The 16,840-nt window shown below is 47.6% G+C and overlaps 1 protein-coding gene across 23 annotated transcripts; it reads right to left on the reverse strand.

Annotated features, from left to right (window-relative positions):
• Nucleotides 1-1,237: 1,237 nt before the first annotated feature.
• On the reverse strand, nt 1,238-15,423 carry Ermap (erythroblast membrane associated protein (Scianna blood group)). 23 transcript variants are annotated; one of them, XM_008764103.4, is made up of 14 exons: nt 15,066-15,317; nt 14,712-14,845; nt 14,015-14,098; nt 12,633-12,799; nt 12,102-12,440; nt 10,730-11,011; nt 8,811-8,927; nt 8,228-8,260; nt 7,794-7,826; nt 6,181-6,201; nt 4,787-4,807; nt 4,659-4,685; nt 4,545-4,571; nt 1,238-3,353 (listed from the first exon to the last, which is right to left on the reverse strand). In XM_008764103.4, exons 4-14 carry the CDS (start codon nt 12,790-12,792, stop codon nt 2,638-2,640), a joined length of 1,776 nt encoding a protein of 591 aa, XP_008762325.1. In that variant the 5' UTR covers nt 12,793-12,799; nt 14,015-14,098; nt 14,712-14,845; nt 15,066-15,317; the 3' UTR covers nt 1,238-2,637. The 23 variants fall into 23 exon arrangements, 21 of the variants coding, with proteins under 21 accessions (XP_008762325.1, XP_063143498.1, XP_063143497.1 ...); XM_063287428.1 differs by having other exon boundaries at nt 12,633-12,722; nt 14,772-14,845; nt 15,066-15,316; XM_063287427.1 differs by having other exon boundaries at nt 12,633-12,722; nt 15,066-15,316.
• Between the last annotated feature and the right edge of the window lie 1,417 nt (nt 15,424-16,840).

The following is a 16,840-nucleotide window of genomic DNA, read 5'->3' on the forward strand; positions in this document are numbered from 1 at the left end:
AAAGTGTTTTTGCATATGTGAACTTTCTGGAGTAGTTGCTAACAATTGGGAATTCTAAATTTGATTATAGGAGCGGCTTGACTACGGCCCTTGGTGGTAGCAGCTGAGGAGAACCAGATGAGGTGCCCACTACTTATCGGGAGAGGCTCAACTTCCACAATCTCTTAAATTAACGCCATCTGGCCTCTGCTCCTTCGCCCCTGGGCTCAAGTAAGAGGAATGAGAAGATGACCTGATGTAGCTATCCTCAGGGACGGGCAACTTCCTCTGACCCTTGACCAATCTAAGACAGGAACCTTGGGGGCGACAAGGTGATCCTATGACAGATAAGGCTGGGGTTTGAGAGGTCGATCCTAAGACAGAGGTGGCTACACCCCGTTTAAACGTACGGGCCGGTCAAATGCTCCTCTGCCCAGTTTCTCCCCCAATAAACACACGTATAGCCCAGAACGGTGTGTTACAGCATAAGTTCATTTCTAGCCATTGGGGTGCAGTCCTAACTGCAAGAGTGGCTCGCCATGGCCGAGCTGGGCACTCTGTGAGGCATGTCTGATCTCTCTCAGACCACTACTTCCACCTAATGGTTTTTTTATAAAAGAATAACGGGGGAGATGTAGTGCCATATTGGATTTGGGCCTGGCTGCTTTGTAACTGCATGGCCACAGTTAAGAAGTCATGGGATTGTTGGACAGAGGCCTCTCCCATGTATTTACGGCACAGGAAGAAAAGACCAAGTAGTAAACACCCGGTGTCTCCACTGCATGACCTCTGCTGAGCCCGGCTGATGCATGTGGAACTGACACACCTGGACCACACCTGGGTGGTGGTCAATTTACTTCTGCCTTTTACTTCCTCAGCCTTTATCCTTGAGATTTAGGCTGGTCTTCTGGGATTTCTCCCTAATCAGGTCTCGTAGTTGGTCTTTTGTTACCGAAGTCACGAGCCAGGTAGTCACGAGCCAGGGTTTCCCACTGTGCTTCCCAGTTATTTTCTACCTGGAGACTTGGGTATATAAGTGGTGAATAAAGCTACAGGAGACTCTCACTCTTCTTCCTCACTCTCACTCTTCCTTCCCATCTTCCTCTCTCTCTCTCTCTCTCTCTCTCTCTCTCTCTCTCTCTCTTCCTCTCTTCCTCTCCTGGCTTGACACGATAACCTGTGTGTGTGTGTATGTGTGTTTCTTTCATCCCGTAGGCTTTCGCCCGATTCTCGGTACCAGCTCGGTGCTGGCGCCGACAGTCCAGCTGCCTTCCCATCTGCAAATCTGTAGTTAGTAACACCGCAAACAGACCAATCACATATGTGGATATTGAAAATGCCTTGCCGTCTTTCTCTAATCCACATGCAAAACTTGGATTCATTATTTAAATATTTAATTTAAAAAGTGTGTGTGTGTATGTATGTATGTATGTATGTATGTATGTATGTATGTATGTGTGTGTGTGTGGTGTGTTGATGTGTAGATAGTATATGCAGTGAGTTACAGGCACCCTTGAAGGCTAGAAAAGTCTCATCCTCTGAATCTAGAGTATTCTGAATATCTGAATATTGGGTAGTTGTAAACTGCACAATACGTTCACTGGAAAACAAACCCAGGTTCTCTGCAAGAGCAGAATGAGCTCTTCATTGATGGGCTGTCTTTCCAGCCCTGAAATGATTATTTTATTGTCTTACCTTATAATCTTTCAATTATGATGTCTTATCTCATTGTGGGTGGGTGGCATTGAGACAGGGCTCCTCCACACAGCCCTGGCCATCCTAGAGCTTACTATGTAGACCATTCAGGTCTACCAATGGTGTCGCGGGTATATCTGAGTGGTTCGACCTGCTACTTTGTCTCACTGGGCCTCTCTGAATGTCAGGAAGTTTTCAGAAGGCCGATAGCCACAGATTGCGGAGTGACGTGTCTGCTCGGGGCTGCACAGCTGGATTGCTTCCGTTACAGCTGTGCCTACCAGCCTGTGTTGAGGTTTCTTGGGATTATGGTTTCTGGTCATGTCATGGGTAAGAATTTTTGAAAACACGTGCGTTCTGGATATGTCGATTTCAAATTAGCTGTTGGAAACAGCTCTGGGTGTCTCCAAACTCTGCTGTAAATAGCATGAAGAAAACAGAAAACCATGGAGGGTTTACCCCTCTGTCTCTAACCCTGAACAAAGAAGGAAGGATATGTGACCCAAGATATATACTTGTAAAAAGCTGGTGTGGGGAGTTAGAGTCCTGACTGAGGGAAAGAAAATGGTCTCTGGTGGAAGACCTTGGGATCTGGGGGCTGTCACTTCTCAATGGAAGACCCACTGAGCAAGCTGACAACGAGAAGCCGGTGCCAAGTTTCCCTCAGGGAATCTTTCCTCTGAGCAGCACAGAATCCTCCTGCATTACATCCAAGGTCTCCTCCTAAACCTCGATCCAGTGCAATTTATTTCAAGAAGTCATCTACCAGGGCAACGGAAATGTCTAGTCTCTAGAAAAAGGCAGAGTTCAGAACTGAGCCCTGGGAGAAAAACGGAATTAAAAAAAAAAAAAAAAACCACAGAAGGATCTGGATTGGGGTCAAGGAGATGAGGTGCTGGGTCAGGAGCCTGAGTGCAGGGTGCCAGGCCGGATGCTCATGACAGTGAAGCCCAGGGCACAGCCCTACAAAGAAGGAACCTTGAGTCCCTGCAGGGCAGGGCCAAGGTTCGAGGGCCAGGCATCGTTAAGTGGAAAAAACTCAGAACCCTGAGGGGAGAGTAAGGATGGATTCACCTTCAGGGACACGTCTCCATTAGCACGGCCCTTCCCTTCTTGTTTGGGGGCAATCGATTCCTCTGATTTCTGAAGCTCAGTACAAATGATTAGAGGCGCCGTGTTTTTCCCCTCATCATGAAGACAAGGCTCAAAGAAAGGGCGAAGTGGGCTTGAGAAAGTGTGGGTGAAAGTAAAGATGTGAGACTTATCAGTCACGTTGAAGAAGGAGATGACGCCGGCTTCATAGTCCAAGAAAATCCCCACGCACTTTGGGGACTCTTTGAGGCGGAAGGAGGTCTGCGGGGATGTGAGGGCTTCATACTCATTCCCACGGCTCTGTCGCACAAGCCAGTGGCCATTGGCAGGCGAGGCGGTGACCTTCCCTTTCCTGCTCACAGACTCACTACACACCCCGAGAATCCATTTGGTCTTCTCGCCCACGTACACTTCCCAGTAGTGACAGCCAGTTGTGAAGTACTCGGAGCCCAGGACGCTGACTACGAAATCAAACCTCTCTGGGTTGTCAGGAACAGACCGCTTCCTGTTGCCGAGCCTCACACATCTCCGATCCTCAGACAGGACGAGTTTGGGATGTGCTGTGTCAGGATCCAGGGTCACTGCCACTGCAGAGAGAGAGAGAGGTGAGAACAGAGATTGATGTTTTAGGGAATGGTTCAGTAGATTCGGAGGGGAAAATACCCTGTCCGCAACCTATCATTAATCAGTTTTAGTTTACCACTCTGTCCCAGCCTCCTACACCTCTAACTTGCAGGCAGAAAGCTGAAGTCCTGGCTCCACCTTTAGCATTACATAAAACAGGCAGGGTGCCTCACTTCAGTTCTTGGGAGTGGAGTCTGGAACATCAATAGCTCAGGGCAGCACAACATTAGATTGTCTCAAAAAGCCAAAACAAAACAAAAAAAAATCTAGACTTGGATGTTAGTTAGTTAGTTAGTTGGTTAGTTAGTTAGTTAGTTAATTGGTTAGTTTTTTGTCAACCTGATTACAAGCTAGAGCAGATAACAACCTGTGGGTCAGGGCTTCTTGGGGAGTCACGTATCAGATATCCTGCATATCATATCTTTACACTACAATTAGTAACAATAGCAAAATTACAGCTATAAAGGAGCAATGAAAATAATTCTGTGGTTGGGGGTGACCACAACGTGAGGAACTGTATTAAAGGGTCGCACCATTTGGAAGGTTGAGAACCACCAAGCTAGAGTAATCTGGGAAGTGAGAAGCTCAGTTAAGAAAATGCTTAGCTTGCTACTGGGTTCGTTTTCTTGATTAATGGTCGATGCGATGGCGCTCAGCCCATTGTGGGAGGTGTCAACCCTAGGCAGATGTTCCCCACTGTGTAAGAAAGCAGGCTGAAGAAGCCATAGGGAGCAAGTCAGTGAGCACAATTCATTCCCCAATGGTCTCTGTTTCAGTTCCTGCCTCCACATTCCTGCCTTGGCTTTGCCTGATGATTAACTGTAAACTGTAAGCCAAATATACCCTTCCCTCCTATGTTAGTCGGGGTTTCTATGGCTACGATGAGACACCATGACGAAAAGCAACTTGGGGAGAAAAGGGTTTATTTGGTTTGTATATATCCTGTGTCACAGTCCTTTGAGGGAAGTCAAGGAAAGTCACAGATTTGATCCAACTATGCTATGTAGTGACAGTAGTGGTGGTGGTAGTGATGGTAATAATAATAATAATAATAATAATAATAATAATAATAAATGTACGGTCTGCATCCAGATGGAACTTAAGTGGCAGAATTTGAGGATAGACTCTGAAATGAGACCTGGTTATTAACTTACCAAAATGCAGCCGGGCTCTCCTCCAGCCTGAAAGGCAAAGAAGGGAGTTACTAAAGCTGAGGAGAAATGGAGGCCACCCAGAGACAGAGCCAAACCCAGGAGAGGGCGTCTCACCTGCATTGGCAGCGGCTCTTTTCAGCTCTGGGGAAGAAGAAACAGGGTGAGGGGTGAGCTGTCTGCCTCTGCACTCACCGGGCAGGACAGAAAACAGCATGGACAGGATAGAAACGTGGGCCACTTACTCAGTTCACTCCGGAGTTTCTCTGAAGAAGAAAAAACAGTTGGGCACATCAGAACAAGGACAGTCACCCACTCGCAATGCTGTGGTCCCTCACGCCCACCTTCCTAGGGCAGATTAGAAGTCCTAGGACTAGGGTTGAGGATTTAGCTCAGTGGTAGAGCCCTTGCCTAGGAAGCACAAGGCCCTGGGTTCGGTTCCCAGCTCCGGAAAAAAGGAACCAAAAAAAAAAAAAAGATGTATGTATGTAATGTATGTAATGAATATAATGTAATATGTATGAATATATGTAATATATGTAATATGTATGAATATAATGTAATATATGTATGTATGTGTTTTTTATTTCTTTATTTCTTTATTTATTATATATAAGTACACTATAGCTGTCTTCAGATACACCAGAAGAGGGCATCGGCTCTCTTTACAGATGGTTGTGAGCCACCATGTGGTTGCTGGGAATTGAACTCAGGACCTCTGGAAGAGCAGTCAGGTGCTCTTAACCTCTGAGGTAAATCTTATCTACAGGCCCAATAAATACTGCATGTCACATCTGTAGGTGACAATATAAGGGCGTGAAGATATTATAGAATAAAATATAGGGGGATTTAGCTCAGTGGTAGAGCGCTTGCCTAGCAAGCGCAAATCCCTGGGTTCGGTCCCCAGCTCCGAAAAAAAGAAAAAAAAAAGAATAAAATATAAGCTTATTTAAAGCTATCACCCAGTTGTTATTAGCTTGTGTTAGCATGTATATTTTCTCCATGTAAAATATATAGATAGGTCACATGCCTTCAAGTTTGCTTGTTTTTTGGTTTTTGTTTCGTTTGGTTTGGTTTGTTTTTGAGGTGGGGCTCACGATGTTGGCTGGCCTGGAACTTGATATACAGACCAGGCTGGCCTTGAACTCACAGAGATGTATTTGCCTGCTTCTGCCTCCTGAGTGCTGGGATTAAAGGTGTGCCCCATTGTATCTGGCAGGCTTTTTGTTGTTATTAAATGTCAAAAATTGGTTCCCAAAGATGAGGTGACTGAGAATTGAGGGCTGTGCCAGATTCAAGTGGAGACTCAACTGTTATAGATTCTGCCTTAAGGGAGCACCAGGCCTGGATGTAAAGGGCTCCAGATGGCTTCAGCTTTGAGAGACACACATCTTTGGTAAAACAGTTCCCATTTAGAGACTATGTGAGTGTTATGCAGGAAAGAGAAACAGAGAGCTTTCACAAGGGCCTATGAAGAGCCAGGAAACCTGTGGTTCGATTTACTCTATTCCCCCTGCACTAATAATGAAACTCGAGGAGTCACTCAGCCCACAGCGGAGACATCAGCAGTGACGTCAGCAGAAGGGGCACTCAGCCTGCAGCAGAGATGGCAACAGAAAGAAGGTGGTGCAAAACTTACTGAGGGCTTTGTGGAGTCTTCCTGAAAACCAGAGAGAGACGGAGAGAGGGGTAAGCAACCAGAGCCTGTCCCTTTATCTCTGCGACCCCCGAAGGCCCAGCACTCCGCCACCCCACAAAGTAAGGGATTGCCTCCAACCCTATCCAACCCCTGGTTCCAAAGGTCGGACTCGGAGTCCAGGGGACCTTGCACCACTTCCGTGATGGCCAGCCGCCCCAGACGTCCGTTCCTCTTTCCATTTGTATCTGTCTGGTCTCACTTCCTCCACCTCTTTCCATATTTGCATGTGTGTTACACTCACACATGCACGCATGTGTATGTGCACGTGGGCCTTACTCAAGCCTTTTTATAGCCTCCTGGCTACAGTACCTAAGGTGTAAACCCAGCTAAAGGCCCCGCACCGACTGCCTTGTGTGCCTCTATAACTCTCTGGAACATTTCTCCAAAGTAACTCTTCCCACAAGTCAGGCTCACAGGACGTTTGGAATATTTATGTGCCCCCGGTGCATTGCAGGAGTGCTCTGGCTCCTCTAGAGGCCCGCCTGGCCCTAAGCTCCCCTGCCTCGAATTATCCCTGCCAAAGGATACTGAAGCCATGCATCCGAGAAGCTCCAAAAAAGCTAAGGGCTAGACTCAAGGTAGGTCCTTGGGCTTGGAACAGTGAAGCTGACTACGTCTCGGAAGCTTAGGATTGATGGCTGTCACTTCCACAACAAGTGCCTCCAGTCACCATGTCCTGCTCTTACAGAGTATGACCTGGAACCTCTCAACAGGGGCATGCATGGGATTACTGTTCCTGCTTTGCAGAGCGTGAGCTGAGGCTCAGAAGGCCTTGACATTTTCTCAAAGTCATCTATCTAGCTAGTGACTGACCATGGAGGCAGGCTTCCAACTCAAGCCCGTGTGATTTCTGAGACAGTGTCCCCTGTCACCACCCAACCCTGCCCCCTTGTCCTCTTGGGCAGAACAGCCGTCGTGACTGCAGCGTGCAGTGTACACTCCAGGTTGGGAGAGCTATGGGGTGAGGCCTAGAGCCTAACACCACTCAGCTAGGGGCCATCAAGCCGGCGTCGGTGGGTCCCACCACACGTTCATTCAATTAATGATGATGGCACGGCATTGAGGAAAAGGAGCCCCAGGCCCTGGGACAGATTTTTAAAAAGGTTTCTCTTTTAACCCTAAGAACTTACTATCCCCATATTACAGATGAGGAGTCCCGCACGCTGGACAAGACGGAATTACTCAAGGCCAAGCTGTGGCAGAGTCAAGTACTGCTGACCCCAGAGCCTGCGGTCCTTCCATGGCACCACATCGCCTCGCTCCATGTCAAGGTCATGTAGATTCCTGAGATCCTCATGCATCCCATGTGACCGTGTTCGTATATGTGTCAGTCACGTGCAGACCTCCTTTTAAACTGATTGGTAGATGGACTGGCAAAAGGAGCACATGATGACCCAGACCCATGCATTTGGGGTTGGTATCTCAACCACTGCTACCAACTCCACCGCCCACTGACACTGGAAACTACGTTCTGTACTGCGGAGGGACCACCGGTATCTATTATAAGTAGAAAGGATGCTGTATCTGCTCCCCGTCTCACGTTCTGTACATACCTTTTTCTTTGGCGTGGTCTTCCAGAAGATTTTCTAGAGAAAGAAAAGAGAAGACAAATGAGACACTCGGCCATTTCTGTGGAGGGTCCTGAGTCGCTGTTTTATCAGCCCTTGAGCTGCCCAACTCTGCCATCTTCAGCTCAACCCCGCCTGACCTGGCCCGTCATCCTTCTTCTGAACAACAACAAATGGAAAGACACTTTGCCTCCCATGCCTTGTCTTACTCCTCCGGTCTCCTCACAGCGGAAGAGCACACACCAAAGTGTGATTCTGAGCAGGATGTCCCCAGTGCCTGCTTTGGTGTCAGTTTTAGGAGAAAACCTGGGTTCCTCCATCAACACAAACAGAGGCTTTCAGGTTCACAGTTTAGTTCTGTGACATACAGAAATCAACCAAACAAAAGCAAGTCCCTGACCCCTGCCCAGGACACTTACCTACCTCCATCACTTGCTCATAGAGCAGCTTCTCTGGAAGAAGAGAGAGGAGAGAGTGAGCTTGGCTTAGGAAACACTTTTTCTAACACACACTGTTGCTCAAACATGGTCTGAGCTGTCTGAATGGGACTGACTGACCCCCTTGCCACTAAGGTGTCTGACCATTTGAAAAGATCACCGTCTTCACACCATCTGATGGGGGAGGAACTGTTGGGTTACGCAACTTTACAAATCCTTCGCAATTAAGATCCTGAGGAATGCGACCATTTTAAATGAGGGTTTTAGCCAAATGAATATAATTGGATTTCCTGATTAGAAGGCTCTAATTTCTTAGTTAATTAGAAAGCTGCCAGGGCTGGTACAGATCTAATTTCTCAGAGGCTGAGAACTCACAGCTCTACTCAGAGCCCTGCCACAGGTTACTCCGTTCCCTTTGCCACGAGAGTCCCTGGCATGTGGCTGTCCCCGTTTTCAACTGGCAGGCTCTCCCACGTGTAGCAAATGTCACATCTACTTCTGTGGGTCTTTCCCCAGAGCAGTCACGCCGCCCCCCTCCGCCTGCAGCTCCTTTACCCCCAGGTACCTCTAGATTTTTTTTGTTTGCAGAGGAGCCCAATGCCAAGAAGGATGAGGAGGCCCAAGATGGGCAAGACCACAGAGAGAGCCACTGCTGGAGAGGACAGACTTCCTGGATCTGGGGCTGAAACAGAGACCACCAATGAGCCCACTCAGGGAGACATCTGAGAGCAGCTGCCTCGAAGGACAGATGGCCCAGGCACATCCTGCTGCCTCCATTCTCTGGGAAGAGCCCTGCCAAGACCAATGAGGCTTGGGAATTCAAACTCCGGGTGACAAAGAGAAACGGGATGCTCATATTTCACAAAGGCTTCTCGACCACAAGCTGACCCTGTCCTCTCACTCCATGGACACGTTCTCCCAGGGACCTCACAGTGCCCAGTGTGTGCTCCTTAATAATTGCCAACAGTCCCTCAGGAGTCTCCCTTCTCTTTTTGGTAGGCAGCCACAGGCCAGCCTCTCTGCTCCACCATCAGCAGTGACAATACAAGGTCTATGGACCACAACAGCAGGCCGAAAGCCCAGGCAGGAAAAGAAGAGTGTCCGGTGTGGGACTGAGGCTGTGATCCCAGCAGGTAGGGCAGGAAAGGGATGGAGCTGTGATAAGTAGTGGGGAGTCCCAGCTGGCTGGATGTCCTTGTTCAACCTTTGGGTGGCTCTAGGCAAGAGACCCATCCTTTCCCCACCTGGTTTAACTCATCTGTAAGATGGAGATGGTAAGAGTCCTGACTCCCTGGGACTTGGGGAAGGGGAAGGACTTAAGTAAGTCACCTTAAACTCTTATCAGCTAGGGGGAGGCAATGTCAGAAGTAAGAGGAGAAGGGTATGGAGGGAGGAATAAAGAAAGGGATGGCAGATGTCCAGGAGGCTACTCTACCAACCCATGCTATCACGTGACTCCATATTTTAAGGGGATTTCAGTGTCACACCTTTTAACCCAGCAATTCCATTTTCTTAGAATGTGATTCTGAATCAACTCCCAAATGGGCGTGAAGATGTCCATTGCATCATTAGTTATAACATGGGTGGGGGGCATTGCAAGGCATCTGGATTTCCAGACACAGCTTTTGGTTAATTTGTTTTAATCTATAGACATACAGTGAAATCCTATGCCGTCCCCAAAACAAGTTATGAAAAGGTATTGAAGAGTGTAGATGAAAAATAGAATATGGCTAGGCAATGGTGGTGTACGCCTTAAATGCAGCACTTGGGGGGCAGAGGACAGCAGATTTCTGTGAGTTCGAGGCCAGCCTGGTCAGCAAAGAAAGTTCCAAGTCAGCCAGGGCTGCTACACACAGAGCATATATGAATGTAAATCTTGAGAGCCATAACCCCAAAATATTAGCAGTAATTCTAGTATTCTCTATAATTTATGAGATTCTATAGTATTCTCTATAATTTTCTCTATAGTATTCTCTATAATTTATGAGATTCTATACCATTGTTTTGATCTGTCTAAAATGTCCCGAGCTGGAGAGATGGCTCAGAGGTTAAGAGCACTGACTACTCTTCCAGAGGTCCTGAGTTCAAGTTCCAGCAACTACATGGTGGCTCACAGCCATCTGTAATGGGATCTGATGCCCTCTTCCGGTGTGTCTGGAGACAGCTACAGTGCACTCATATACATAAAATAAATAAAATCTTTTAAAAAAATAAATAAAATGTCCCAATTTTTCAAGTTTTCTTTTACAATATACATTCTTAGAGCTATAATATATCATTCGTAGAAATTTTGAAAAAATGTTTAAATTTTATGTGTATGGGTGCTTCATCTGCTTGTGTGTCTGTGGACCATGCGTGTGCCTGGTACCCCAACTGCTTAGCCATTCCTCTAACCCCTGAAAATTCCTCATAGAGTTTCCACTGAGGAAGGGGTTTCCTCCAGGCCTCTTAGGAGCCTCAAGCTTATTTTCACCCCAGCATTACCTGTAATCAGCATGGCTGTAGTCTTCTCTTGGCCAAGGACCTTATTACGGATGGTGCAGGACACATTTCCCAGAGCGTTGCCCCTGATTCTGCTGGACACTGCTGTTCGGAACAGCCCAGCTTCATCCAGGGTGTGGGTTTCCGAAAGGGAGAGCAACGCTTTACCGGTAGGGTCTCTCCACTCAGTCCGTGGCTCTGGGAACCATCCCATTGATTGGCACACCAGCTCCATCCACCCAGCATCATAGCCCTTCACATGGATGTAGGGGTCAGAACCTAAAACTGAAGAGGACAGATTGCCTGACTGAGGCAACCCAGCTGACTGGCAGGGCCCTGGCAAGAGCATGGTCCTAGCCAACTTCTTGCCCTCCACTTCTTCTCCAGCCTCCTCTGATGGAAGGCCATAGCTGTTAACAGAGATAAAGCAAATGCCTTCTAACTCTTACCCACAGCTGCTCGGTCCACCGCAATGGGATAAACAGCCAATCTAAATAAAATTCAAGGTCCACTCAGGACAATACCAGCCTCAAGTTATTGCAATTCTTTGGGCACTCCAGTCTCTATTCGAAAAGGTCTTGCCCTCTAAACGACTCCATGATAGGAAAGAGTCCACCAACTACTGCTGTGTTTTAAAGGAACTCATCCCTCTGGAGTATGCAACCAAATACAATCAAAAAATGATCAGGGGCTGGAGAGATGGGTCAGGGGTTAAGGGCACTGGCTGCTCTTCCAGAGAACCCAGATTTGATTCCTAGCACCCACATGGCAACTCACAACTGTCTTTAATTCCAGTCCCAGGAGATCTGACACTCTCTTCTGGGGTCTGTTAGCCCCAGGTACCCATGTGGTGTATAGATATTCATGTAGGCAAAACACCCACACACATAAAATAAAAATAAGTAAGTCTTTAAAGAGATGCTCTGTGGTGGCAATGCGGGGCTGACATGGGGCAAATGCAGGGACTTGGATTGGGTTTGAGGTAGACTCATTTTTCTAAAAACAATGAAGCTAGTTTGAGAAACAGTATCTGTCTTCTGGCCCTTTAAGTAGTCAGAACTCAGAAGGGACTGTGCACCAAATCCTTGTCACAGCTGAGAACTCTGGGCCTTGAGGATTTTTCCCTGCAGACCTGACTAGGAGTTTCTTGGTAGTGGAGAAGAGAAAGCTTCCCTTGTTGTCTGAGCCAAGTTTACAGGTCACCAACTGTATTTATCCATATCCTGTATTGGATGATGTTTTCCAAAGTCCAAGTTCCTCCCCTCCTCACAACAAAACACCAATCAGGGTTTCATTGTGATAAACAGGACTGGAGAAGTCCGAGCTGGCAAAGCAGTTGTCACAAATGACCCCGGCCCCTCCAACCCGTGCTAACCTGCCACCTGCAGGGTCACGTTGTCCTCTTGACTTGAGTTTCCAACCCAGACCTGACACTGGTACAGCCCTCGGTCCTCGAACCTCACATTACTGATTTGCAGGATGTAGCTTCCCTTGTGAGCATCCCTCACTAGTGCCGTCCTGCCCTTATATTCTGGCATCAGGTCTTCAGTACTGTTCTGCCCATCTTGGAACATGTGGACAGCCTGGGGGTGAGGCGGGTGTGTGGGCCGATGCCACCTCATCTGGCTGATCGCCATATTAGGCCAGAGCCGGAGAGGGCAGGACAAGTTGGCTGTGCTCCCAAGAGGGGCCATGTAGAACTTGTCAGCACTCCCTGTGTGACAGAGACCAAAGGGGGAGAAGGATGATGAAGAGATGGCTTGGGAAGGAGTGAGAAAGGGGGTTTCCTAGGGAATGGCAATCCTGGTGAGGATAGTAGGAAACAGAACCCAAGAAGAACCAAGTCCCAGAGCTATGCCTCATCCCTGTCCGACCTCCCAGGCAGAGAAAGAACAAAAACTCCTACCTGACCCCTGAGCAGGCAGCTGGAAGATGGCTATCGTGAAGAGGCAGCCAACAAGCCAGGAACCAGAGGGACTTAATCTCTCCATATGAACTAGGACAGACACCAGAAGAGGGCTGAGGAGTTTGAGCTGAGAAACCTGGGAACTGGGGCTGAGGCACATGGCCCACCTGAGGAGCAAGGACATGTACTTCTAAACCCAGCTCCACTACTCCACTCCCTTGTGACACCACCCTCGCCCTCGGGCAACGGTGTGACTAAAACTCTTCTTCTTAAAGTACTTTTAACTCTATGTATATATGGGGAGGCCTGGACACCCTGTGAGTGCAGGTGCCCTCAAAGGCTAGAAGAAGGTGTTGGCTCCCCTGTTAACTGGAGCTGCTGGTGGTTGTGGGAAAGTCTGCTCCTGGCCTGAGAGTGGCTCCCTGGGAGAGCCGCAAGCACATGCTAGTCACCGCTGAGCCACATCCCCAGCATCCCTGACAGCCTTTCAAGTTGGCAAACAATAAGCCAAGGTTGCAAAGACCTCATCATGCACCATCCTGAAGGCACCAATCCTTCAAACAGGCACTGGGGCTAGCTAGACCTGGGCTCAGGTCTTACCTATTTCTATCTGCTAGCCCCACATCTCTAGCCAAGTTGTGTAACATCTGTGACGCCATGTTATTAATCTGTCGGGGTGGGGCTCCTTCACAGGCAGGTGGACAGACTCAGGAGGAGAGTATGCATCAAGCAGTGGCAGTAGATGCCTGGGGAAATGTGCTTGATAAGTGTGTACTAAACTCAAAGGTGATAGTCATAGCTCAGAGGTGCCAATCAGGGTGTGTTTTAGCGGTGGGAGACCCCAGAGAGCTCCCTAGTGAAGCTCCGCCCACCCATTTGCTATTGCCTGAACTGCCATTAACGGGAGGCACAGTCTGTCCTGCCACACTGAAGAAGTTGAAAATGCAAACACTCTAGGAGGAGAACACTTTCAAGTTATCTCCACCAGTTCCTACCCTTCCCATCACTTTGGTTATCAGAAAACAATCAGGGGCGCTGGAGGGATGGCTCAGTTCTTCCCCCCACCCCCCCCCCCCGGAGCTGGGGACCAAACTCAGGGCCTTGCGCTTGCTAGGTAAGCGCTCTACCACTGAGCTAAATCCCCAGCCCCCAGCCCCCCCCCCCCCCATGGCTCAGTTCTTAAGAGCACTGCCTGCTCTCGCAGAGGACCTGGGTTCCGTTCCCAGCACCCACATGGCAGCTCACCAGCATCTGGAACTCCAGTTCCAGGGCATCCGATGCCCTCTTCTGACCTCCACAGGCAGTAGGCACGCATTCGTGCATGCAGACAAATACTTATATCCATAAAATAAAAACATAAAACCATCGAGTTGCTCTGTTACCTGACATCTTCTGTGAGTGTGGCTTTACACACGTTTTCCACAGCTCCACATGTTCCTTTAACAGCTCCAGCGTTCAACACAAACCTGTGAGAATTTTTAGACATGATTCCATATGGTTGAACAGATGACAGTGGGTTGGCAGCTGGAATTAGGAGGCCTAGTCCTAAGGGTCATAGTGTCATCTCCAAAAGAAGAAACTGTACATTAAAGCAAGCTGCTTAAACTCTTAGGCCTTGGCTTTCCTAATTTTAATATAGGAATGATTTAAAATTTCACCCGCAAATTGTCCTAAGGAAAGGATAAATAAGTAAATAAATAAATATAAAAGTTCCTGTTTTCCCACAGCCTTGCCTTAAGTGGAATATATCAAGATTTTAAAGTTTTAATCAATTTGATAACAAAATAATATTTCTTAAATTTTTTTCCTTGACATGTTGTCTCTTAATGGCTTGAATAAATCTTTATATAGTAACCATTTTCCCCCCAATGACACAAGTTGAAAGTATTCCTTCAGTCAATCAGTCACATTTTAAGTTTGAACTAGTTTGATTTTGAAAGCTTATAAAAAAAAAAAAAATTCCAACAGACATTCTCTTGCCAATCTTGAGCAATTTACAAAGGCTCTTCACATCTAGGAAGGATCAACCTGACATTGCCCAGCCCAGGACCCAGCAGATGGTGAGGGCGAACTGCATACCTGAAGGAATATTAATAATACTGTGATATTAAGTAAGAGTCTCAGACAGAACCCGCTCACCACACTCATCACTTGGATTTGAGGCTCCTAAGTGTCAGCTAACCATTGTCCCATTTTGTCCTTTACGATGATCTCTGTAAAGAGAAAGATTATTTCCCTACTGAACCTTAAATTTCCTGAGAAACTTAAAGAATTAAGCAGACTAAGGGGGCTGGGGATTTAGCTCAGTGGTAGAGCTCTTACCTAGGAAGCTCAAGGCCCTGGGTTCGGTCCCCAGCTCCGAAAAAAAGAACCAAAAAAAAAAAAAAAAAAAAAAAAAGCAGACTAAGGAAAGAAAGGCTGGAGAGAACTCACCACCTTAGGGATGGGGGATCTGTCCTTCAGCAGCAGAACTGGAGCCTCCTAGCTGGGAACATGGGAGGGCGACCTGACATCGGGCAAGAGTGCCAGGAAGATCTCAAGACATGGGACTGCAAAAAGTTCATATTCTAGTCCGATGACCAGAGTCTCAAAGCCAAGGGCTCCCTCTGCCCCTCAGATGGCCTCTGACTGTCCCTATACACAAACAAGCAACGCCCTGTCTGCCCATCCCTGATAAAGCTAGACTACAGAAAGGAGGCTCCCCAAGAGCAGGGAACCGTCCACTGCGTCAGCAAGGAAAGGGCCTTTCACCCAACTCATTTCTCCCAGTGCTTCCGCCAACCGTGACTCCTGCAATTTAATTCCATCACTCTTTTTTTTTTTTTTTAAAGTCTTGCTCTCTTTTACTTCCCGACCAGCATAAATTAAAAGCTTCATAAATGGAACTGGAGACCATTATGTTGAGGGAAATGGGGCAGACTCAGGAAGACTAGTTTTCTCCTATATGTGGGATTTACATTTAGGGGTGTGTGTGTGTGTGTGTGTGCACGTAGGTTATGAAAGTCAAAAGGAGACCATGGGAGAGGAGAAAGAAACCATAAAAGGCAGGGAGAGAGTAAAGTACTACAGGCAATAGGAAAGCACAAGGGAGGAGTATTGGGGAGGAGTGAGAACAGTAAGAAGGGTTTAGGGAGCGTGTGAGAAGATGCTGGAGGAGGGAATGAATAAGAACAAAGTGTAACGATATGTACATGTGTAAAAGCCACGATGAAACCCATCACTTTGTATACAAACTCTTTAAGATCAACTTAAAAATGAGAGGGTTGGTTTCAAAACACCCGCCAACCAGCCCTGGTTTTTATCTCCAGCTACACCTTGATATATGCTTTCAGACAAGCTGGCTCGCTTCCTGCCCCTCCTCCTGCGCTACACCCTTCCCAACTGGCTTGCCTTCATACCGACTGTACTCACGGCAATAGCAACTATGCGCCCGGACTTTTATAAAGAAGTGCTGGTCACTCAGAATTCCCGGTGTTTTCTTTGAATGTAGCAGATTCCGGTGGTGGCCCCACTGTGTCCCCTGTTGATGGCTGTGCTGACACTTTCAGTGTGACTGAGACTTGTCAGCAAGCTGTAGAACCCCGCTGCTTTTTGCTTACTGTCTGAGATTCTATGCAAAGGCTCAGCAGGCTGCTCAGCCTCTGGACATCCCTAAAGTTCACCGTCAGTAAGGCATCGCGGAGCCATCTTCACACTACATAACTCCTCCAAGATTTCCCACCAGTTCCGTTTTCTTCTCCTTCTGAAAACCCTCGCACTAAAGGGCTTGTCTCTCACACTTTGCTTTAGGTATGGAGGTGGGCTGTACTAATTCATTCACCTGGCAAGGCTCTGGGTTTCATCTCCACCACATCACAACACACACACACACACACATACACACACACACACACACACACACACACACACTCTCACACACACACACACACACCACCACCACCACCACCATCACCACCATCAGCGTTAGGCAGCCTCCGATTCCTCTTTCTTCTAGTTATCCTGAATTTATAACAATCAGACATGTACTGACCCTAGAATGCCAGAGCTTACATCTCAACGTTGGCAGTCATAACTCAGCCTTTGTCTATGTCCCTTCCCCCTGAGTTTTAATTGCTTTGTTTTCAGACAGTAGCTCACTACATAATCTATGACCTCAAACTCATAATCCTTCTGCATCTGCCTCTTGTGTGGTGATAGTACAGCCATTT

This window comes from Rattus norvegicus, chromosome 5 (assembly GCF_036323735.1).
Source record: "Rattus norvegicus strain BN/NHsdMcwi chromosome 5, GRCr8, whole genome shotgun sequence".
In the NCBI taxonomy this organism is placed as follows: Eukaryota; Metazoa; Chordata; class Mammalia; order Rodentia; family Muridae; genus Rattus; species Rattus norvegicus.